This window comes from Carica papaya, chromosome 2 (assembly GCF_054855325.1).
Source record: "Carica papaya isolate Zhongbai chromosome 2, ASM5485532v1, whole genome shotgun sequence".
Taxonomy (NCBI): Eukaryota; Viridiplantae; Streptophyta; class Magnoliopsida; order Brassicales; family Caricaceae; genus Carica; species Carica papaya.
The window spans coordinates 1,156,978-1,181,613 of NC_142310.1; the positions used below are offsets into that span (position 1 = coordinate 1,156,978).

At 35.1% G+C, this 24,636-nt stretch overlaps 4 protein-coding genes across 8 annotated transcripts; 3 read left to right on the forward strand and 1 right to left on the reverse strand.

The window, feature by feature from the left end:
- Positions 1-443: 443 nt before the first annotated feature.
- ARA6 (Ras-related small GTP-binding family protein) lies at positions 444-8,542 on the forward strand. Its single transcript, XM_022042094.2, has 8 exons — positions 444-673; positions 975-1,060; positions 2,688-2,771; positions 2,952-3,046; positions 3,246-3,351; positions 6,099-6,188; positions 6,289-6,375; positions 8,229-8,542. Exons 1-8 carry the CDS (start codon positions 649-651, stop codon positions 8,265-8,267), a joined length of 612 nt encoding a protein of 203 aa, XP_021897786.1. The 5' UTR covers positions 444-648; the 3' UTR covers positions 8,268-8,542.
- Positions 8,543-9,306: 764 nt separating this feature from the next.
- PUB14 (plant U-box 14) lies at positions 9,307-12,644 on the forward strand. Its single transcript, XM_022042072.2, has 4 exons — positions 9,307-9,872; positions 10,606-10,722; positions 10,909-11,322; positions 11,411-12,644. The coding sequence occupies exons 1-4, from the start codon at positions 9,594-9,596 to the stop codon at positions 12,482-12,484; spliced, it is 1,884 nt and encodes a 627-aa protein (XP_021897764.2). The 5' UTR covers positions 9,307-9,593; the 3' UTR covers positions 12,485-12,644.
- A 589-nt stretch (positions 12,645-13,233) lies between these two features.
- Positions 13,234-19,316, forward strand: SVR1 (pseudouridine synthase family protein). Of its 4 annotated transcripts, XM_088212474.1 has the most exons (13): positions 13,234-13,903; positions 14,085-14,164; positions 14,350-14,450; positions 14,545-14,617; positions 14,748-14,841; positions 14,942-14,990; positions 15,445-15,595; positions 16,446-16,502; positions 16,863-16,918; positions 17,082-17,225; positions 17,864-17,973; positions 18,304-18,456; positions 18,944-19,316. In XM_088212474.1, the coding sequence occupies exons 1-10, from the start codon at positions 13,342-13,344 to the stop codon at positions 17,107-17,109; spliced, it is 1,251 nt and encodes a 416-aa protein (XP_088068600.1). In that variant the 5' UTR covers positions 13,234-13,341; the 3' UTR covers positions 17,110-17,225; positions 17,864-17,973; positions 18,304-18,456; positions 18,944-19,316. The 4 variants fall into 4 exon arrangements, with proteins under 4 accessions (XP_088068600.1, XP_088068599.1, XP_088068598.1 ...); XM_088212473.1 differs by having other exon boundaries at positions 17,864-18,456; XM_088212472.1 differs by lacking the exon at positions 17,082-17,225 and having other exon boundaries at positions 13,235-13,903.
- A 506-nt stretch (positions 19,317-19,822) lies between these two features.
- Positions 19,823-24,362, reverse strand: LOC110814674 (methyl-CpG-binding domain-containing protein 8-like). 2 transcript variants are annotated; one of them, XM_088212475.1, is made up of 2 exons: positions 23,468-24,361; positions 19,823-20,217 (listed from the first exon to the last, which is right to left on the reverse strand). In XM_088212475.1, exon 1 carries the CDS (start codon positions 24,235-24,237, stop codon positions 23,485-23,487), a length of 753 nt encoding a protein of 250 aa, XP_088068601.1. In that variant the 5' UTR covers positions 24,238-24,361; the 3' UTR covers positions 19,823-20,217; positions 23,468-23,484. The 2 variants fall into 2 exon arrangements, with proteins under 2 accessions (XP_088068601.1, XP_088068602.1); XM_088212476.1 differs by having other exon boundaries at positions 20,158-23,007; positions 23,468-24,362.
- Between the last annotated feature and the right edge of the window lie 274 nt (positions 24,363-24,636).

Below are 24,636 nucleotides of genomic sequence, written 5' to 3' on the forward strand. Positions count from 1 at the left end.
ACAATGTTCCTGGATTAGGTAACAAAAAATAAGAATTAAAAAATATATATATATGTATTTGTAATTATAATTAACTTGATTATTTTGTAAATATTCTTAAAAATAATTGTAATTGTATGTAATACAATTATAATTTATTTTACAAATTAATAACAAAAAGCATAATTTTTGTAATTATAATTAATGTAAATATTCTTAAAAATAATTGTAATTATATATTAATTATATTACAAATTAATTTTGTAAATTAGTTAAAAAATTAACAACAAAAAAACATATTTTTATAATTGTAAAGGATATTCTTAAAAATAATTATAATTTATAATGCAATTATAATTTTACTACAAACAAACTTTATGCCATAAGAAAATATTTATTTAAAAAAAAAATTAAAGAAGAAGACAATGGTATTATTTTGAGCGCGTGAAAGACATGTCCGCATTCAGTAATTTATAAAAAATTATTTTTTAAAAAAATTAAAATTGAATTCGAGAAACTCCAAGGAAGGCGACGAGCATCACCATTGACGACCATCATCTTCGTCGTCTGTGTCCGTCGCTGCACATCAAACATCAAGCATAACAGTTTCCTCCTTCGTAAGTCGTCCAAGACCACGTACTTTCAAGGCGCATATTTATCATACGAGCTATGGGTTGCTCCTCTTCTCTTCTAGGTAAACGCCTATTGTATATAATCTTGTGTTTTCAATTCTTTTTATAAGGGCTTTCGCTGATTGAAATCTTTTTAGTTACGTGATTATAAAGGATATTAATTTCTGATCTTGACGATTCGGTTGACATCTTAGGGTTTTTGAGCTGAAGGAGTTCGGGTTGGTCGAGAATTTTGGAATTTCGGGATAGTTATTTAATAAGCATGGTTATTTTTGAGTTAACAAAGGTTTTGGATATTCATGTTTTTGATTATTACAGATTTTTTAATTTTTGTTTATTATTTTATTTATTTATTTTTTGCAGCTGGGAGTTCTGGGGAGTCAGGTATCAGGTCACTTAACAATTCGGAGAATAGTGGAGCAACTGACGCCAAAAATCTACGCGTAAAGGTAAATAATTTGAAGATAATAAAGGGTATTTATGCTTTGAGGTGATTTCTGGAGTTTTCTTATTTGATGTGGACGGGGAAGTAAGTGAACTGAAAAGGAAGCTTTATAATTGGTAGTTGGATGATCCATGTAATTGGATTGAACTTCTCGATGAGTTGAATCACTATAGAGGCCTTCTGAAAGTTAGTTGCTATAATCGACAAGCCACTTCTTGATATTTAGTTGTGGCAATTCATTACTGAGGAAGAGGGGGAGGAAGGCGGTGGTATCAAGGTGCATTCTGATTGTAGTGTTTGGATCACTAATGAAGGAAGGTACTTTTGTTCTATTTTGAGGTGATATAGAATTGATGGTTTCTTTTTTTTGGCATGATGTTTAGTTGGCATTATGTTGGTAAAGAAGAAGTTTCTGGATCTCTTTGTCATTATTGAGCAACATGGAAATGGTGAACTTCTTCTTTTTTGACATGATCTTTTTATGATGATATTGGTGTTGAAGGAGAATTTTGGATCTTCATGCCATTGCTAGGAGCAATGTCCTTATTAAATCTTGTTCGACCTCGGCAAATTGGGAAGTATTGTATGATATTCTCTCGAATGAACATTAGTGGTTGGAAGGAAGGAAGCTCGAATATATTTTTCAAAATTTTGTATTTTAGAGTTATGGTAAATGGAAGATTGTTCTTTACCTGAGGCAGCAGGAATTTTTTAGGTGTGCTCCTGTTATAGCATATGACTTTGTGGGATGTTGGCTTCCATTTTCCTTGGAGAAAATGTTGACTATTGGCACCTCAAGGAAGAGAACATAAATATCATTAGTGGGTGTTATATTTGCAAGGGCGTACTCTCTAGAGGACTAACCACCTTTTATTGTGCACTTTCTTGGCTAGGGATATCTGGCTGGGATGTGATTCCTCTTTGCTTGGGATAAAAGAGTAGTCAGTTATACTGACTGATTTGTAAATACTTCTGTACATGGGCGGCACCCCCTTGGTGTTTTTTTGTTAGTAATATATACTTTGCACTTTTTATTTATAAAAAAAACAGTAGTTAGTTCCATTGGGAACCAACTAAGTTCATGACGAGTTCAAACTTCTAGGAGAGAAATAAAGCCAAAAGAGCCCTTACCTTAATCTCTGGTTTTGTCTTGAATGATTTTGAAAGAATGATTGTGGTGATAATCATACTTTTTTGCTGGATGATTTTCAAGGAAATTGGGGGATTTTGATGGGATTAGACTCCCATAGCTAAGATCGTGGATGGCTCAGAGACGTTGTTTTTGGTTGCATGGGCATTTTCTTTTGAAAGTAGATCCTAGAGATACTTTTTATGCTTAAACTAACTAATTTTCCTATAATGTTTCCTTGGCACACCTACTGTACAAGCATTGTTACCTTCATTTGCATTCAGTGGAAACTCATATAAAATAAAGAAAAATGGGACTGAATAAAATGCCAGTCCTTGCAGCTTCAGTATTTATTGTTGGTATGAGGTACATCCAAATTATTACTAGAACTAGAAAAGTTTTCTTCTTTTTTCTTCTTTTTTGTCCGTTAAATAAAGACTTAGTACTAATGGTTCCTGTTTTGCTAACTTTTACTAAAATTTCCTTTGATTTTGCCATTCAGTTGGTTCTTTTAGGTGATTCTGGCGTTGGTAAAAGCTGCATTGTTCTTCGTTTTGTTCGTGGCCAATTTGACCCAACATCCAAGGTAAGAAGAACTTAAGTACTGATTAGTATCAATAATTAATCTATACCTTGTTACTTTCTAAGTAAAATAGCAATCAAACACTTCCCATCTGCATGGATTTGAGCATATTTTCTTCTCTCTTGAGAGCCTGGGAGATTTGGCAATTATGAAATCACTATTATTTGATCTTTGTAATTATAGGTAACTGTGGGAGCTTCATTCCTCTCTCAAACAGTTGCCTTGCAAGATTCTACTACAGTGAAGTTTGAAATATGGGATACTGCCGGCCAGGAGAGGTATTGTGGCCAAAAAATATTGAGTGTTCTCAAAAAAAATATTAAGTGTTCTCAAACACATCCAGACACTATATCTACACTGTAAAATTTATTGTGATAGCTCATCTAATAAAATTTATAGATTCTACCCCCTGCTCTTCCTTTCTTCCAACACTGTTTACTTTGGAGAAGTTTTAGTTGCTTACTGTTTCTTCCTTAGGTATGCTGCATTAGCACCACTATATTACCGAGGAGCTGCAGTTGCTGTTGTTGTGTATGACATAACAAGCCCAGATTCATTCAGCAAAGCACAATATTGGGTCAAGGTACCTCTCACATTGATTGAAGGACTGTTGTTTTCTGTTTTTTTCTTCACTTCTTTCACCATCTTTTGCTTCCATCTAGGAATCATCCTTATTTTATTTATTTTATACTTTTATTTCAACAAAATTATTTATTTTGCACTTGACCATGCAAAGGTTTGATCAAAGTTGTAAAACCATCCAATGATCATATTTTAGTTTGCAATATAATCTAATTGGCAATGATTTGCATTAAGGATTTAGCGTCAACATATATAGAACTAAATCAAAATGTTGTACTAGAAGTTGTAGTGTGGAGTACAAACTCCTTGTATAGAGGGTAAAAACTGATTCACACATTGAATGTTTCTGTTTATTTTAAAATAATTATTGTCTTAGAAATTTCTAAATGACTCAAAAGTCAAACTTTTTCTTTTTAAATAGACTCAAAATTCAAATTAAGAACAAATGTATAACTTTTTTTGGGGCGGTGTGAGACTCAAGACATTGATGCCCCTGGATATGATGGTCTTTGTCATGACCTTCCTATTTAGTGGTAGAGGCATCAGAATGGTAGCTTCTTGTGTAACATGCTCAGATCTTTCACTATCTTCCTATGTTGCATGAGCTAAGATTTTCATGTCATTATCTTGCTCAATATAATATCCTGGGCCACTCTTTATACTTGCCAAGCTGTGGACAATGTTACTCCACTGGAATGGCGGAGTCAATCTTCACTTAATAGGCTCAGCTCCTTTTCGAATGTCTCTCATTTGTCTCTTGTGCTTGCCCCAGTCCCTCACTGAACTTTCATGGCTTCACTTGCATATTTTGAATGCCAGAGATTTTTCTTTTAATATTGAGAAGTTTTAATCAAATGAAATAAAGCCTTCTTGTTTCTATTTTGTTATTTTTGAGAAGAAGTTTCTTGTTTATCTATCTCTCATCTTCAAATCTGTGGTGGAAACTAGAGAAGTCCTCTCTAACATGTGCCTATAAGTTTACTTCTTCCAAATTCTCTATTGAGAGATATTCACATGTACAAGACTTGTCAAGTAAGACTCTAGAAACATCTAATGTAATACGACATGCGAACTCTACAGGCATACATGCCTTTGGGAACCAACAGGTGCAGTTGGTTAGAGGTAAGTCACAATATAAACACCACCTTTGGGGCGCCGCTCTCAAGTTCCTTGGGCAGGGCTGGGTGTCATCAAATCTGTTGCTAAAGATGTTTGGGCATGGCATGGCATCTAATTCTAGAGGGATAAGCATGAAAAGATGTATCTCACTTATCCCCACCTATCATGTGGGCCATTTAGAAGGAAAGGATAGAAGAGCCTTAAAGAAAGCCGTTTTTTTCCCCATGGAGTTAGAAAATTGTGGTTCCAAACCTTAATATTTTTTTAAGGGTCAACCTCTTGTTTGTTTGGAGGATTTGGGGCAACTTAATGACATTTTGACCGACTTGTAAAGCTTTTGTATGCTGTGGCACCCCCTTGGTGCTGTGTTAATATTTATGTATAATTTTTTTCCTCTAGATAAAGAAATTGCCACAATTTTCTCCCGTCAATGACACTTGAAGTCATGAAAGTTTGTATTCTATCAAAAAAAAAGCTAAAGGGATGAAGGTGTTAAACGGGGAGAATGTCATGAATGATAGTATCTCCATTTAATATGCAGATTTGTACCTATCAGCAATGGCTCAGCAGTTCTGACTGTAGAGCTCTCCAAACTTTACTTTGCATACTGTTCTTGCCAACGAAAATGAAAAATTCTTCTCGGTGTAAATGTTTCTGATATTCTGGAATTCCTTAGATACTTGAATTGGCAACAGCCTATTGACAGGTTCATTCTCCATGTTGATTTCTGAGCTAGTATTTAGTCATTCTCCCGAGCAAGATGAGCAAATAACCAAAAGGAAAAAAAGAAGTGTGATGTTGTTAACCAAGCATTCTCTTGCTTGGTTGTTATTTTTCATACTTGTGAAATTTGGGGCCAACCTAGTGCCAGGTGAGTCATGAGGATGCTAAATTTTATGACAAGTCACAGGATGAAAGTTATAGACCTTTCAAGTGACGCATTGGTTGGATTCCCATACTTATGGGTGTAAGTTTGTAGCAGAAAAATAAATGGCTTTGTTCTTTCACATGCATGGGAGACATTTTGCAGTATGATAAGGTTTCATCACTAGTTATGTGGCCATGGTTTCAATTGCAAATAAAATTATATCTCGGTCTTTAGTACTTTAGATAGTTTGTTTGCCTGGCAGAACATTTGTTTGATAAGGTTATGCATAGTATTCTAATTTTCAATTAGTCTTCCAAACTATAAACATTACTGTGCATCTTTTTTATCTCAAATACTCGTGGCATCCCTTTGGCTTCTGATTATCAAAAAAAAAAAAAAGAAAAAAAAATGCAATTCCAAAAACCAGATAGTTCTTCTTTTGAGTAGAAGCAACATTTTGTTGTGGTTATGGAATATATTTAAAAAGGCAGAAGTGGATAATGATGAGCTTAAGCTTAACCAACTAACTACATTGTTGGATTCTTCCTTTCCTAAAAGTTAAGGCCGTTACATAAACTGTATATGTCAGTTAACTTATGACTTGCTATGGTATGAATTCGACTTTCTTGTTTACAAAATCTCGAATGGTTTGCTAAACCGTGGGAATTATATACCATGCCCTTTTGATTTAAAAAAGGAAAAAAAAAAAAGTTTCTATGGTATAAAATTTGGAACTACTAATGAATTCTACCTTCTAACAGGAGCTACAAAAACATGGGAGCCCAGATATAGTCATGGCTTTGGTTGGTAACAAGGCTGATCTTCATGAGAAACGAGAAGTACCAGTACAGGTGAATGTAATTGCTAGCTACTGAATGTGTTGGATCCATATATCTCAGATGAATTATCATTTACTTTTTCTAACATCACATATCACTTTTGTTCTTGAAGGATGGCATTGACTATGCGGAGAAGAATGGGATGTTCTTTATTGAGACATCTGCAAAGACAGCTGATAATATAAATCAGCTGTTTGAGGTACTTCTAACATCTTTTCTTATTCTAGCATGATTCTAATTCCTGCAACTATTAAATCGATGAAATATCTTCATAAGCACTCTGCCATTCTTATACGGAAGAGGAAAAATTGAGAAAGGTTTAAGTACTGAATGACCATATAAGCAGGTTAGCATGAGCAAAAAGTATTGAATGTATGGCTGTTGATAGAGTTAGAGATAACTGATTTAACTTTCTAAGCTATGTTTTAACAGTTGCCCCTCTTTTTCTGAGCTATTGAACCTCATAGATATTTTGACTTCTTTTTTTTTGAAATAATATTTTGACTTCTTTTTGTTAAGTAAATTGGACTTATACCCAACATACATTCCCTCCTTTGTACATGGACAGTCGGAGAAACATGTTTCCTTGTTTAAAAAACTACTTTATATACAGTCAAGAGAGAGAGGTTGATATTACAGCATTTTCCCTTTATTTAACAATTGAAAATGGATAATTGGCCTCTCAAATTGTATCGTGCCCCATTCCAACACTATGATTAGCATATTGCTAGCATCATTAGGATGTGAACTATTCTCAGTTCTATTTACTGCAATTGACGAAGTATCTTCTTAGGTACTCTGCCCTTCTTATAAAGGAAGAGAAAAAAGTGAGAAAGGTTTAAAAACTGACAAGCCATATAACCAGGTTAACATGAGCGCAAGCCTTGAACATATGGCTCTTGGTAGAGTTAGAAATAACTGATTTAATTTTCTAAGCTATGTTTTAACAGTTGCCTTTGTTTTTCTGAGCTATGGAACCTCATGGATATTTTGACTTTTTCTTGTAAGTGCATTTAAAGTATACCCAATATACATTCTCTCCTTTGTACATGGACAGCCCTTTTTTTAAAAAAAAGATTTTATGTACAATCAAGAGAGTAAGTTTGATACAACCACCTTTTTTTTGAAATAAAGTTTGATACTACAACATTTTCCCCTTATCTACCATTGGAGATGGATAATTGGCTTCTCAATTTTGTATCATGACCTATTGCAACACTATGCTTAGCATATTACTAACATCATTAGAATGAGATATATTCTCAATTCTAATCACTGCAATTACTAAATTGATGAAATATCTCATAATTACTCTGCCCTTCTTATAAAGGAGGAGACAAAAAGTGAGAAAAGTTTAAATACTGAATAGCCATGTAACCAGGTTAGCATCAAGCCTTGAACATATGGCTTTTGATCAAGTTAGAGATAACTGATTTCATTTTCTAAGCTATGTTTTGACAGCTGCCCCTGTTTTTCTGAGTTATGCAACCTCATAAATATTTTGAATTTTGTTAAATACATTTGATTTATACCTAATACACATGCCCTCCCCTGTACACGGACAGCCCTTTTAGGAACTTGCCTTGCCCGGCATTGATGTTTTAGTTTATGATGTTTATGCTTAATTTTTTTTCTCTGTATGCATAGTCTTCTGTGACCATGGTTTTGGTTTTAGTCTGTCAAATTTTGAGGCTTCTTTGGCTAGTCGAATGTCATGTAATTGTTGCCACCATGGAAGGTCTAAATGCTTATATTATGGTTTAAGGCTAAAATTCCATTTCTGTCATTTGCTAGCCTTGATTTTATCTTATAAGAAATTTATAGTACTTTGATGGTATATTTATTTGAGACCTTCTACGTACAAACAGTGATTTGAAAATAAACAGTGAAGGTGCATGCATGCATATTATAAGCATTTAGTGGCACACCAGCTGTTGTTCTTAAGCGTTGGAATGAACACTTAATGCTTGCTTAATTGCATTTACAATTTATTCTTGACGCTGAAAAGTAGTTATCATTTAATCTTGAGGCTGAAAACCTTTACTTCTGCAGGAAATTGCTAAGAGACTCCCTCGACCTCCTCCTTCATAGTTAAAGAGCATTCGCGAACGCATTTAACTCCTCACGTTGTCGGAAGTATGTGTACATTGTAATGAACCCTTGTGGTTATTGTTCTGTTTTATTACATTGTTATCATCTTGATTTTCAAAATTTATAGTTGCAACATCAGGATCAACCTTCACACAGTGAATTTGCTTATAACTGACTAAGGTGTTCGACCATGCTGGCGGGCCTTATATGCCATTGGCTAGGTTGTAAATTTTTTATATATTGTTTCTATATGTGTTTTACCAGATTTTAGCAAATTTGTTTCTTTTGCCATCAGATTTCTGGAAGTTATTTGAATTCTTTTGATTAGCCTCACTGTGGGGTTGTAATTCTGGGAGAAATCAGCAATCAAGTCGTTGTATTGCATTTGGTTTGCTGAATAGACTCAATTGTTAATGTAGTATTCGGTAGGTGGGTCAACGGTCAAACTTGGTGGGACCCACATGGAAAAAAATCTTCTCTTTGTCCCCCAAAAAAAAAAAAAAACACGTCAACGACATGCCGCCACGTCACGTCCATTTGAGTTGCTGACTAATAACACGTCAGCTCGAGAAGACACGTGCGCGTTGAGCAATTCCATCTGCCGTCACCACACAGCATTTGACCTCACGGCGTCAGAACCTTCGTCAATCCATTTCTTTACGGACTCGTCTGAAGAGACCTTTTTTTTTTAAATAATAATAATAGAAGGACTGAAATGTTATTTCCACAAACTAACGGACCTTTTTGTAATTATCCCAAATTTTAAGAGTCTTGATTTAATTTACCCAACAAATAAAAATTCGTACTTTTAACTAAGGTAAGATTCAATAAATCAAGTGTGACTTTAATTTTCATATGATATGAAAAGTATAGTATAAATAAAGTAAAATTCTCTAAATTTACAATTTTAAATTAATACACTTTTAATTAAAAATCAATTAATTCATATATATGATGCAATAATTTTGTCATAAATGATGTCATCTATCTTTTTCTCGGTGATCGTTTCACTATCACCTAATTAGTCATCGTCGGCGTATGAAGTAAATATTTTTCTTCTTCGTTATATTCTTTTCGGTTTTTGCTAAACCCAAAATTATTCTTTTCCCGGATCAGATGGCGCAGCTTCCATCTTCTACCATGGCGTTTCCCGCGTTTTGTTCTTGATCTACAAGGAACCCATTGAAATTCACTCGATCCCATCATCCGGGTCTATTTTATATCGATCATAAACCTTGGTTATCAATTATTTATTCTAATTTTCCAGTTTCTTTTGTGGATTGCTTTCCGGTCAGAGTTTCAAAATTGAGTTTTGGTGGAACCCATATGGGATTAATGGAAGACTCTCGGGGCGAATTAGTGAGTCGGATTGCCGAGTTAGTGAAGGAGATCTCCAGGTTGCCCGAGTGCAAGAACATATGCAAGAGGATGCATGGAGATTTGGTACGTAGAATCAAGTTGTTGAGCTCTTTGTTTGAGGAATTGAAGGATGGCAGTGAAGAATTTGACGAAGAAGAGATTCGAGGATTTGAAATGCTTAAGATCGCTTTGGATTCGTCTAAAGAGCTTCTCCAGTCGGTCAACGGAGGGAGTAAGCTCTACCAGGTAATTTGTTTGGTTGTAGTTTTCTGTTTGGTTGCTGGGAAAGAAGAAGGAAAATTTACTGCTTTCGGCTTTTGATTTATCGTGGAACTTGAATAAATGGAAAGTTGGTATCAGTTAAATGATTACATCATGTGAATTTATAGCGCCTAGGTTGAAAATTTTGAGTATTCTTATGTTGTTTTGGTTTAAAAGAACTGAGTTTGATCATGAATCAAAGAAAAACTACTCTTACATGAAGGTGGTTTTAGTATTGCTGAACTCCTAGGAAATTCTCTAATTTCACAATCCTAACCTGAATCAGGGATTTGAACTTTTGATTGGTCAAGGATTGAGCCTTCTGACTTGGTATATAGGTTGTAGGATTTCCCAAGATGTTAAACTTGGGAATGTTCATTTGTTGGATCAAATCTGAAATTATTTACTTCAAGAAAAGAAGTCCATCTATGTATCTTCCTCATTTCTTATTTTTTGGAATTCTCTAAGATTTGTTTCTTTTTTTTCTTTTTCTTTCCTTTTTTAGTATGTGTAATTGGATTTTGATGAGTAGGATGTTTCTCACTGGTACTTTCTATGATCACTTACGGAATGAATGTAACTGTGGAAGCATCAAACGTTTGTGCTTTAGGTCTTTCATGTTTTTTCAAATAATTCAGTCTTGCAGATATTTTTTCTTGGATCAATACTCCTGCAGATTCTTTTATATTATTACTAAGCAACATTTCTCATTCTGCAGGTTTTGCAAAGGGAGAATATTGCATATAAATTCCAGGAAATGACAGAACAAATTGAAGAAGCATTAAGCCAAATTCCTTATGATAAGCTTGAGTTAACAGAGGAAGTTCAAGAACAGGTATTTTTCAGTTCAGTTGATTTCCACAGAATGGTTAAACAAAATTCTCTATTTTGATCTTTGTTCTTTCCTTTTCTTTTCTCCTTTTAATTTCTTTGACACTCAAATCATTAGGAATTTTTTAATGATGAAACCTGTGGACCTGTACTGACAATTAGTATGAACTTATTGTGTCTTTGTTCTCAGATTGAACTTGTGCATGCACAGTTCAGAAGAGCAAAAGAGACACCTGACTCACCCGATTTACAACTGGACCTCGATTTAGCGATAGCACAAAAAGAAAGAGAGACTGACCCTACAGTATTGAGAAGAATTTCGGAAAAATTGCAACTCAGGACCATCAATGATCTAAAAAAAGAATCACTCGCGATCCATGAACTGGTTGTCGCAAGTGCTGGGGAAGCAGGTGATGGTGTTGAGAAAATGTCATCCCTCCTTAGGAAGCTAAAGGACTGTGTGTCAGTCGAAAGCCCTGAAGGTGACACTTCTGAGGGTGAAAAAATATTTCTCAGACACAGATCTCCTGTTATCCCTGATGATTTCCGGTGCCCAATATCGCTTGAACTGATGAAAGATCCAGTTATCGTTTCAACTGGACAGGTTTTAACTGGAAAATAACTTTATATTTGATACTTCATAATTTTGCATCTTATCTGTTGCATTATTTAACTCTTTCTTTCTTCTGTAGACATATGAAAGATCATGCATTCAGAAATGGCTGGATGCTGGACATAGAACCTGTCCCAAAACGCAGCAGACTCTGTTGCACACAGCATTGACACCTAACTATGTTTTGAAAAGTCTAATTGCTCTTTGGTGTGAGAGCAATGGTGTTGAGCTGCCAAAAAATCAAGGGAATTGTAGAACCAAAAAACCAGGAGGCAGCGTTTCAGACTGTGATCGAAATGCTGTTGTTATCTTACTAGAAAAATTGGCAAATGGTAATCCAGAACAACAGAGAGCTGCTGCTGGTGAGCTACGGTTGTTAGCAAAGAGGAATGCAGATAATAGAGTAAGCATTGCTGAAGCTGGAGCCATTCCCCTACTTGTTGAGTTATTATCTTCCGCAGATCCTCGCACTCAAGAGCATGCTGTGACAGCTCTTCTCAACCTTTCCATAAATGATAGTAATAAGGGAAGTATAGTAAATGCAGGAGCCATACCTGATATAGTAGACGTGCTGAAAAAAGGCAGCATGGAAGCCAGAGAGAATGCAGCAGCCACACTTTTTAGTTTATCTGTTGTAGACGATAATAAGATGTCTATAGGAGCAGCTGGAGCAATCCCAGCTCTCATACAGTTGCTTTGCGATGGGACACCACGAGGAAAGAAGGATGCTGCCACTGCCATATTCAATCTCTGCATCTATCAAGGCAACAAGGCAAGGGCTGTGAAGGCTGGCATTGTGACACCATTAGTGAGATTCTTAAAGGATGCTGGAGGCGGAATGGTGGACGAAGCATTGGCAATTCTGGCTATTCTCGCTGGTCACCAAGAAGGAAAGACTGCAATTGGTCAAGCTGAGCCGATCCCGGTCCTAATGGAAATTATAAGAACTGGGTCACCACGAAACCGGGAGAATGCTGCAGCCATATTGTGGTCACTGTGCACTGGTGATTTGGTACAATTGAATGCAGCAAGGCAACTCGGTGCGGAAGAGGCATTGAAGGAACTGTCTGAAACCGGCACTGATAGGGCCAAGAGAAAAGCTGCAAGTATATTGGAACTGCTCCAGCGGATTGACGTGGTTAGTAATCTCTGAAATGCAAGTTTCAATGGTTTACACTTGTTTGTGGGTGGGAAATATAGTTTTAGTTGACATGTATATGTAAGAAAATTGTGTATGGGTTTTGATGAAACTAGCAATGACTATGCTTTTTCAAAATGACAGGAGATTAACAAGTGCATAATATTTGGTTTTATCTAGTGTATGTATGCATGTATTTTATAGCTAAAAATATGAAACAATTGTTCCCATAATATTTTTAATTTAATTTTATATATGTATAATTAAATTAATAATGGAAATGCTTAATTTATATGCATATATTAAATTAATTTAATTTTATACACATCTATGTATTCATTAAATCAATTAGATCTATGGCATTAAGCTACTTAGGCATGTATTAAATTAATTTTAGAAATATTCAATTTTTATATTAATTAATAATAGAAATAATCACCTTCCACAAAATTAATTTATAATTTATTAAGTTAATTTTAGAAATAATTCAATTTTTGTATTAACTAATAATAGAAATAATTAACTTACACAAAATTAATTTTAAACAAATTTAATTTTACACATACATAAAAAATATATATATATATTATATTCATTTCATGCATGTAATATTCTCTCAAAAAATTACATGTATGCATTAAACTAATTTTGGAAATAAAAATATATGTTTAATTTAATTCCATACATTTATTAATTTAATTTTCCACAATTTGTATATGGATTAAATTATATATTTAGAAGCGGGTCGGGCGAGCGAGATCCGCTTAGAATTTCTATTTCGGGTTTAGACCATTTACCTCCAACTGAAAGAAGAAGAAGCAGTCTCTCCAAACCCCTGCAACTGTGTATCCACAGCATCAAGAACCACAAAAATGGCGTCAATAGTGACGACGACGACAACTGCAGTAATAGCAGCAGCAACGCTGTCACTCTCTTCTTCACTTCTTAAAAGCAAGACGCCTGTTCCGTACCTTACATGCATCCGCACGTTTCCTCGCATCACATGCTGTCTCTCATCATCTTCTTCATCGTCTTCATCGTCTTCATCACCTTCTTCTTCTCCTCAGCTCGAATTCAACATTACATTTGCACCACCAAGACCCGAGTCCCGAACGCCTAAAAGAACAGACGATGAAGAAAATCAACTAGGAGACGAGGTCGATTTCCTTGGTGGTAGCGGGCAGCAGTTGTTCATCCCTTGGATTGTCCGCGGCGAGGACGGCAATCTTAAGCTCCAGACGCACCCACCGGCGCGCCTTATCCACGCGCTCGCCGACGCCAAAACACAGAATGCTAAGAAAAAGGACAAGAAGAAAATGAAATTTGAGTCTTCGTCTGCAGAGCCCAAGCTTTCGAAAGCGGCGCGAAGATTTTATAATCAGAACTTCAGGGACCCTCCCCAACGCCTCAGCAAAGTCCTCGCTGCTGCCGGAGGTATATTATACTACAATTCTGTATACACACGCATATATATGCTCATTTTGATTTCTGTGCGATTCAAAATTTTCCATATTGTTTCTTTTGTGAATTATAAGGCTCTGTTCAATCTTTTAAAGTGGTTTACGTATATTAATTATCTGGAAGTCTTGTAATTTTGTGAATATGGTATTATCAGTGGCATCTAGGAGGAGTAGTGAAGAGCTTATTTTTGATGGCAAAGTCACGGTTAATGGTTCTGTTTGTAACACTCCTCAGGTCAGGTTTTGGTTACTTGGCAAATTGTTGTGCATTTTCTTGTATTAAGTCACTATTAATGGTTTCTTCTGGGATATGGTAGATTTTGCACCTTTTTTTGGTAAAAGATTTTTTATTCCGAATTATATGTGCTAGGACAGTTTGTTAAGAAGAGCTAAGCAGTTTATGCCTGTGGTAATGTGCAGACCAGGGTTGATCCTGCAAGGGATATTATATATGTCAATGGTAACCGTCTTCCAAAAAAACTTCCTCCAAAGGTGTATCTTGCACTGAACAAGCCAAAAGGGTTTGTCATGATTACTTGGACTCTTGCTGCTTTTCAGGATTATTTTCACTTTTTTGACATTTAGGAGGGTATTAATGCAATCGTATAATAACAGGTACATTTGCTCATCTGGGGAGAAAGAATTTAAATCTGTGATTACTCTGTTTGACGATTATATGAAGAGCTGGGTATATTAATATGGCAACCACAGATCTATGTTTTTCTAGTCATCCGTTTATTTGGCCAAGAATTTAGAAGAAATTATTGCCAGCCTTGGAATGTTTACTTTAAATTTTGTTTGTATGTCTTGCAAATTAGGACAAAAGAAATCCAGGGATACCCAAACCTCGACTCTTTACTGTTGGCCGCCTTGATGTTGCCACAACTGGTTTAATTATTGTGACTAATGACGGTAAGCTATTGGTGAATGTTTGATGATTCCTTGTTTTATAGAATGTAGACTTGAAGTTGAGCAAATTCATTTTAAGGTGTCTTGTGTTTTCTGTTTCCAGGAGAGTTCGCTCAGAAACTTTCACATCCTTCCTCCAGGTTACAGAAAGAGTAAGGCTTCAGAATCCAGAGCTGCCTTTTCTTTGTAATTATCGTGTTAACTGATAATAAATTTAGTAGTATTTACTTGGAAGTGGTTCAGAGAGAAGTTTGACTTTTTCTGGTCATGGTGGGTGCAAGAGGGGGGTTGCAGGAAAACCTTGTCCCCTTTGCCCAACCTTCTTAACCCCAAGCAAAGGATAGTTTCAACTTTAGGTCCTCAATCGAAAGACTAATAAATCTTCGCCAGCTAAAAATGCCTGGAGATAGCCAATGTTAACTGCTTACTTGGTATACTTGTTATTCTTTTTGATGGAATTTGTTGGTCTTATTTTTCTGTTACTAAGAAAAATGATATCATCCCCTTGCCTTCCTGATTATTTTATTGACACTCCAATTGTGATAGTTGTGATGAACATTGGATGCTCATATTGATGATCTACATGTTAACATTGTGAAATCTCAGATACATTGCAACAATTGATGGAGTTGTAAATAAGAAACGTTTAATTGCCATCAATGAAGGGACAGTAATTGATGGCATCCACTGCACTCCAGATTCTGTGGAATTACTGCCTCGACAGCCTGATATAGAAAGACCTCGCCTCCGTATTGTGGTACTTATTTGTTCAATTGTCCTTGGATTCTTAAATATTTTGAATACCTGCAGTCATGGTTTGGTTATAATTATCTCATTACTTTATTGTAATGATGCTGAAATTACCTATGTTTTAGACTATCCTCTCCTTTGTTTCGATGGACCTTGTTGTTGGGATACCATTCTGCCATTTTGTCTTTGTTGAGATCCAAAGTTGTGTAAAGCATTTTGCCTTCCTTTTATTTGATAAAAGGAGCCAGAAAAAGATATACTGATTTTCAATGCTGAATTTTGTGAATCATAAAGTAAACTGAATATGCTGTCCATGTTATTTGAGCTGAAATTATAAATTAAATGACACTCTTCTGGTGTTCCCAGCTTGGGTTTATTTGATCTGAAATCCCTATAACGTGTGAGTTGGTCTATATATATAAGAATAAGTATATACAAGAAAAATTAAACAACACAAAATAAAATCTAGTCTGACTACCTTGGTGACACATAATGCCCCTGGCTGTTCATGGGATACGTTTAATTGAAAAAGTCTTTGTACATGGTATGGGACTGCAAAAATGAGCCATGTAAAAGGTATTCTATAATGAATTGATCTTCACTCCTGATTCTGTCATTAACTATGAATTTTTGTACTGTGGATGCTTTAGTAGATGAATTTGGGTTGCTAAAACCTCAACTAGAATGCAAATCTTCAACCTCTGAGGTCATTTGGTCCTTATTTGCAGTTCAAGTAGTCCTTTTATTTTTTTCTGACAAAAAGAAAACTCCTATAAGATGCTTTGACTGTCATCTTTCTGCATGTCAAGTCCTAAATACCCTAGGAGCTTAGCTTTGATTAAACTTGACTTTTGCAGGTTCATGAAGGGAGGAATCATGAAGTAAGAGAACTAGTGAAACATGCTGGACTTGAGGTCAGCTTTGATGTATTTATGGCGGCATTGTTTCACCTAAAATTAGCTATTTACTTCTTGTTCATTTTGGTCAAAGTCCACCTTAGAAAAAATGAACTATCACAATTTTAATAAAAAAATGTTCTACAAATGTCATTATTCATTCATTCAGTACATTACCTGCCTTTATCTGTTTGATTGATTGTTTTGAGCCACTGCATCCAAAATATTTAAAAATTTTATATAAACACTTTTTTGCTATGAACTTGCTAATATTGGAGCATCTCTTGGTTTAGTTTCATTGGCTACTTCATATTAACCTTGTTTCTATTTGATTAATGCAATAATTACACATACTAAGGTCTTTTACCCTTGCTCCAGATTCATTCCTTAAAGCGCGTAAGAATTGGTGGTTTCAGACTTCCGTCTGTACTTGGGTATCACTTCCAATAACTTCCCTTCTTCTCTTACTCTTTCAACAATAAAATACAGTTTATTTTTAATGTTCCAGATTCTTTCCCAAACATTGGGGAATGAGGAAAATTAAGAAGTACCGCACCACTAGTCCATTATATATGACTACTTCATCTTCCACCGCAGCTGGAAGATATTAGTTTTAGAGCTTTGAGTGACAGGACTAGAGATTTGTTAGAAAGAGGGTTCACAGAGAACAAAATATAGGAAGGACTTATGCAGAGCAACAACTTGATTTGTTCGTTATGGCTGGAAGATGATTTTATACGGGTAATCTGGTGTCCTTGCATATAAAGATAATCTATTGGATCCTAGCATGGATTTCTGATCTTCTGGTAGAAAAACTGGATTTGAACTTTATCACAATTTCCCCGAGCATCTAAGAATTGGGTGGGACAGGTCATTTAGACATACCTTGGAGGGAGTAATAAAGAAAAAAGTGATCATTCTGGCTGACCCCAATTGGTAAAAAACTTAATTCTTTTTCTTTGTTAGGAAACTTCTACTAATTTCTTTTTGCTCCTTCTCTAGAAATTATTTGTTGAAGAAGAAGTGGAAATTGTCTTTTACTTGTGTCTTCAGCTAAAACTCATGAGTGTTTCTCTCATGTAAACTTTCTAGTGTACTCCTAGTTTTCCCTCCAAAACCTTAGAATAAAGGTATGTCTTCATGAATCTTCTTTAAAAGTTTGTTATCAGAGTAATTAGAGACAAAATATTTCTTCTGTTAAGAGTAGGTAAGAAACCCTACGTTTCCTATTTTCCCAAAAGTGCAAATTTTGATACAAAACAAACCATAAAAGAAATGAAGGTTGTTATACAAATCTATTTTCTGAAATCAAACTTCAACTTTTTATTACTTATTTAGTTATATGCGTCAATTTAGCTCTCTCCGTTCTTCCTTTCCAGGATAGGGATGCACATGGAACTAAAGCAAAGCAACCTCCAGGCAATGGGTTGGAAGAGTTAGGGAAGTTGCAGCTTAGTCACCACGTGTATTTTTGTTGGTCTCCCTACAAGCAAGTTCCTTGATACCAATCACATCATCAACTTGCTAGTTGAAAGTTTTCCTTGCTCTTACTTCCGCTATATATTTCTTGTAAAAACGGAAGTAACATACTTAGCTTAAGACTTAAATAATGTGATTGGAAATAATAAATTCCAAAATCTTTTGTGGAATCTGGATTTTCATATCTGAAAATGTTCCAAACCTTGGAATTTCACTTTTAAAATGAATTTCATGTGAAATTGGATTAATAAATCTATTTTTTTAAATTGATAGAATTTGGAAATGAACTATAATATTTAAACATAGATGGGTTAGAATGATTTTTATACCCCTGATACAGTTCTGTTGGAAGGAAACCCGTCATCATCTATGACAAGATGCTCTGACAATGCAAATCCATCAACGTAGCCATCACAGTCCGTTGCCGTTGCTATCATGATTGCCGTCATCATCATCCTTGCATGAATCTCCCAGTTGCTCGCGTTTGCTTCAGGTATTTTTTTCGTCTCTTGTTTTCCTGATTATTGATTTTGCACGTGATTTATCTACTTAATTTTTTAGTATTCTGATTTGTGTTCTGTGTATTATATTGTATTTTCAGCAAAAGGTTCAAGTAAATGTAAATAATATGTTAGTTTCAAGAACGAATACTGTTTGATATACTGATTCTATGAAAGTTTTATTGGTGCTTCCATTTGAATTTTGCGTTTTCATCCAATGTCTCTCCTGCAACCTATTATCCTCTTACTTTCTTTGGATTCATAATTAGCTGTAGTTTCTTTTAGTCAATTTTTGCTACTCAACACTTGTGGATTGCTTCATTGAGTTACATTGTCTTGCATTCTATTTGGTACTAGTACTGTTTTTCAATTGCATACCTTTGAAGCAAAGTATCATGTGCTTATCGGTCTGCTAGTATGCTTGTCAAATGATTGTATGTACGTTTATCATTTATCTTATCTACTTATTTGGTTTTGTAGGTATATACCGGCTTTTATATAAAAGTGTGCGAGCCCGGAAGATGCTCGTAAATTTTTTGAAGAGATCTAGAACAAATTGAAGTGATAGTTATGGAAACTAAATGTTATGGAAAGATTTCCTCATCTACTTGGAATGATTTTATAATTTTATGTAAATAGTTATGTTGGTGCATTAGCAAGTAATGGCTGTCCTATTAGCTTTATCTCATCAGGATTGTCTTGTAGTTTATGTTACATGTGGTTGGAATTTGTGAACCCATTAGAAATCTTTATTTTGTTCCTCTAAAATTCATATATTATTTTCTTTTTTGGATGATATATTTGTAATTTTAGTATATAAACGTATAATGTATACAAAGTTTGTTCTCTCTTTCTTTTTTTTTTTCTAAAAGATAAACTCCTTACTAATATATAGTTAATTTTTTTTTATGGTTTTTGGTAGTACATAATGCCATTTAATAAAAATGGATGTAACAAAAATAGAACCAAATCAGAAGTCTGATGGTTTTTGGTAAGAATAGTGAAGTAATGAAGAGAAAGGGAGAAGAGGTTGGATAGTTCAAAATTTGAACAGTAAAGTTAAAATGAAATAAGAATCATGACTTAAAAATGTTGACCAACTAAAATAAATCCGAAGTAACACAAAGAAGGGAGAAGAGATCGGCCCCAGCTCTACTCAACTTCTCAATTATTGCTCTACAACTTTTCATAGATGGTTTACCAATAACCAACAAGTACATGGGAACCTCCTTAAATCGTCCACCATTGCCAACGACAAGATTTTAAACAACTCAGATATGCATATATCGCATCTTCAATGCAGGTTTTTTAATTTTCCTGCTTTCAATGGTAAAAGTTTCCAGGCAAAGAAACAAAGAATTGGGTTTCAATTTTTTCATGTATTTTATATTGTAACGAAAATGAGGATACTGAACACTAGCAAGTCACTCTGTGAACACAAGCTTCACAACAATGGAGCTTACATCTGCTCCGGCCTGGCCAAGATAGAAAGATCGAAGGAGCTCAAAAAAATCAATGATGAGATTTTGGCCCCAATACTGCTATTTACAGCAATTCATTGGTCTCAAATTATCACAAAAAATCACAGTACCCCATCTCAGATTAATCAAAAGTTTCAAGAAGGTATATATTCATGTTTTTGCATGTCTTGTGCTTGCTCCTGTGTACAAACATGTGTATATTTGTATTCATGGTTTTGCATGTCTTGTGCTTGCTGTTGTGTATAAACACGCGTGCAGCACCAGGCAGCAGGCCTACAGGAATAGACCATCACACATCAATCAACAAACACTTGAATATATGAAGTCAAACATTGATGAAAAAAAGTGTTTTTACTTTCAAATATTTTAGTAAGCTGATCATAAGATATATATGAATATTTTACATATAAGAAATCTTCCAATTTAAATTTATTCACTAGCACATCTTATTAGGCTATTCTTGAAAATAAAGTAACAGCACAGCGCAGTGGCTCTTAGAATTTGCTCCCCGTTGATAATCTAAGTCCAAATATTGTGCCAGGCATGAGGAAAACTAATTCCCTGACAATCATTTACTCTCAGCATTTATAGTTTCCCTTTTTTTGCCTGACCAAGAAAGTAACTTAGTGGACAACCACACAAACTAAGTTAAACATTATCTAACAAAAAAATAAAAATAAAAAAGAGTCCAGAAAGTGCGAGATAATTTTACCATTTTAACTCCTTAAAGTAACTTAAGTTCTTAAAATAAAATAAAATCAAGATAACTGGTTGCATTTAGCAAAAGAGAGAGGAGTAGGATGCTTAAGAGCAATTCCCTTATGATTCCTAGAAAGACTTTTTTGTTAAACAAGATTTATGAGATTGTGTGTTGCACAGGTTTATTTTTTGTTATTTTATTTTGCTTTGATTTATTTTAGTTATGGCATTAGAACTTTTTCTTTGGAAGCTCTTACACTGTATACGTGATGGTTATCCTCCAAGGATGTCTGAACATAGAAAGGAAATCATATGACATAGATTTTGGCTGGAGAGAGCTAAAAGGTGTCAGCTTAAGTAAGATTAGTAAGGGGCTTTCGATCAAAGACAGTGTTCATGGAAGAGGAGGTCAAATGGTTGATCTGAACTTCTAAACAGTTCTTTTGGGAGCAAGACAAAGGTTAACGGGTGACAAGCATGGTGGGAGCAACACCATTCTTGGTAGCTTTAGGTACCAATGGAGGAAGCAGATTTCGGGCTATAACAGAGAGACCAAGGGAGAGGGTATGAAAGATTAATGCATGAGGGGGAGGAGGCAACCGGGTAGTGGAGGATTACGGGGGCAGTATGTGGGTAAAGCTGTTTAAACCACCATGGAGTTCTAGGGCAGATGTAAGGAGAAGAACCAGAGATGAGAAAGTACATCTTGAAGCAACAGAGAGGCTGAGACATGCAAGTCTTCATGCCCATGCTGCAAAATGGAGCTTGAGATTTCTATGGAGAAGGCATCACAAGGGGTTCGACCAAATAAATGAAGGCTTCAAAAGAGTGGAAAGCTTAAAAGCAATTCTGTTAGAAGTTTACGAATAAGAACATAGATATCATCCCTAGAATTTATTTCCAGAGGATTTTCATGCCAGTGATGACTGTGTTGTTCGTGGTACACTTCTTTCGGTGATTGCAGCAGGCTGCTGATTTATAGGTTTAGAGTTCTAATTTTTCTATATCTTTTTCTGATGGATGGGCCTGTTCAGATATGGAGTTTGAGGTTTTCAGTGAAGAATTCATTCAGTTCTAATACCAAGTGATGTAGGACTAATTACGATTAATTTGCCAACCTAAAAATTTGGGATTAAAATCTAGACATTTAACCTAGGGTTTCTTTGACAACACAAAAAATTTTATGCTCACACTTAAAGATCTGATTGCATTAAACCATTAGAAAATTGTTGAAACTTTCGAAATATTTTACGGACAACCGAAGTTTGTTCCAAAAAGTGAAATTATGAAGATACATATAATGCTTCCTAAGTAACCTTTATAAATAGGATCAAACTAACAAATACTGGTCGAGATAGATGACAGTGCCTTTTTTCCCTCTTCCTTGCGGGGAGAAACAATCTCTTATGGTCTTCACCTCCCAAACCAATATTACTAATATAAATAGGAAAACAAAATCCTAATAAGAAGAAAAACCTAAAGTAGTCTAAAACTATAATGACACTCTTAAATAGGATAGTAGTTTTGCATGTAATAAAATTATGATTTTTAATACTTATACAATCTAAAGCTAATTAATTTTGCATCAATTACGGTGCTTATTCTCTGGAATGTTAAAGTGTCTTTTCAAGTACCTACCAAGCATCATGATTTTTTATGTTATAAAAAACAAATACTAGAGTAGAGTTGCTTAAAACTAATTATAAGCACCAAAATAAGTAATTTCAAACAGTCTCTAAGTCACAAATCAGAAGGCCTAAGACGACACTCAAACTAGGAAATCATATGACACAATATGAACATTTTATTGTTTACATTATTCTGAACCATTTTTAACTCCATTAATAGTTGCTACTGTTTTGTAATTTTTTAAACACAAGATGTGGCATAAAATCATTTTAATTAAATTCCGTATATGTAAAAAATGTCATCTAGAAATTAACTAATAAGAAATTAACCATTCATAAACAGAATATCTCATATCTTCCATAGCACATATATTAAACTACCTTCTACCATAAATGGTTATAATGTCTACAGGGCATATATGATGTGATGATAATATAATATATTAATCCACATTAAGTAAACTATTAATTTTTTTATCCACATTGGCCATCATATCAGTTTTTACAAGAATTTTCATACAGGCCTTTTGTACATTTAGCATTTCTCTTAGTCTAAACCTCATCTCCCAAAGAAAAAATATTACTTTTCATACAATAATGAAGACAAATTAAAGGAAAAACAGAAACACTTCAGTCATTTTGAATCTCCTAACAATGCTAGCACATGTTAAATACAAAACAGAATCAAGCTGCTTACCGTTACATGTGTGTGCATGTGCAACCGATTCATTTTCCGCTATTTTGGCAATATCAATATAAGAAGTTAGAAAAGAAAAATAATCCCATAAACGAACTCTTGAGTCATATAAGAAAGCCTTGCTAATATAGTTAAATAATTCCTTTTGTACTGAAAAGATTAATGTATAACTTAATGAACTTATTGAATTTCACAAGCATACCAATAACGTACCATGCATCAGACACACTGCTCAAGCACAAACTCCATGTTACATGCACTTATATTAGAATTCCACTGTAAAGAAATACTTTATTCTACTTTTACCATGTATATGCTACTACCTACTTCATTTATCAAGAGGCACTATGTAGCAATACTCAAAAAGTTTTCCTCAACTTTATGAATTTCAATAAATAAACCAATGTATTAAAAACCAGACACATTCTTCTAGCAGAAATAATATTTTTTTAAGAAAAGCATTGAAAGAAAGTGATGGAAAAAGTTAATGAGCACTTACAGTTTCCTCAACGGGTCCTAAGCATTCCGGGCGACCGAATCCACCTCCATGCCGACCCTGTTCTCCATCACCGTCTGCTCTGAAACACCTATACTGTCACCACCAACCACCTTACTCTCAGCCATGACTTCGCAACCACCGTTCCAGGTAACCCTACCGCCAAGCTTCTCCTCCTTCCTTGGCCGACCTCGCTTCCTCTTCCTCTGAACAGAATTAACGACGTCAACAGGAATGCTCTGGAAAGCTGAACTAGAATTCCCATCAGGATCGCTGTATTCAACCCGAACCGGAAAGAGTTGCCCGTCCTCCTCCGCCTCCTTCCCCTTCTCCACCATGACTTGTCCAGAGTCGGTACCATCGTCCTCAGGGAGGGGAAAGAGCGATTTGAGGAGCGAAAGAATTTGAGAGTTCTCTCGTTCGAGCGATTGAGAAACAACAGAGGGTTTGTGAATGGAGTGATTATTTTCATTATGGTGGTTATGGCGGGTGGCAAGACGGAGACGGGAGAATGTCTGCTTGCGGCTGCCGGCGGACTCGTTGAAAACGGAGCGGTCGATTTTAGGGATGATAACATCGTCATCATCCGGAAGAGAACGGGATAACGAGGCTGAGGAGCAGAGCGAAAGGGCAAGGAGTTCTGATTGAGAGAGGAAGCGAATGTCTATCACCGGTAAAGATTCGAGAAACAGATGACCGTTTCCTTGCCGCTCCGCCTCCTTCTGGTTGCGGTTCTGTTGATGGGGGCCGTCTACAGGGGCGGCCGAACCCATTGCATGCTAGAGAGGAGGAAGAAATGGACTGATACGATGAGGATGATGACGATGATGATGATGATGACGATGATGATGATGAAGTCGGTGTTTATAGAGAATCAAGGGTTTGGATTTTGGGGTTTTGATTTTCTGATTTCTCTTCCAGAAGATTTGACCCATTGATGACACGTGTCGTTAGCCCACGATAACATGAACGCGTCAGAAATTTACACTGTCTTAACAAAATTTTATTTTTCATATGTATGATTAAAATATAAATAAAATTTATTTATTATATTCTTTTTAGGAATTAACTTAATTTATATTTTGTTTTAAAAAATTATTAAAAGATTTATAACCTTATATTATAACTAAAGGTAAGTGAAGCTTTAGACCTATATAAGCATTTTAAAGAAT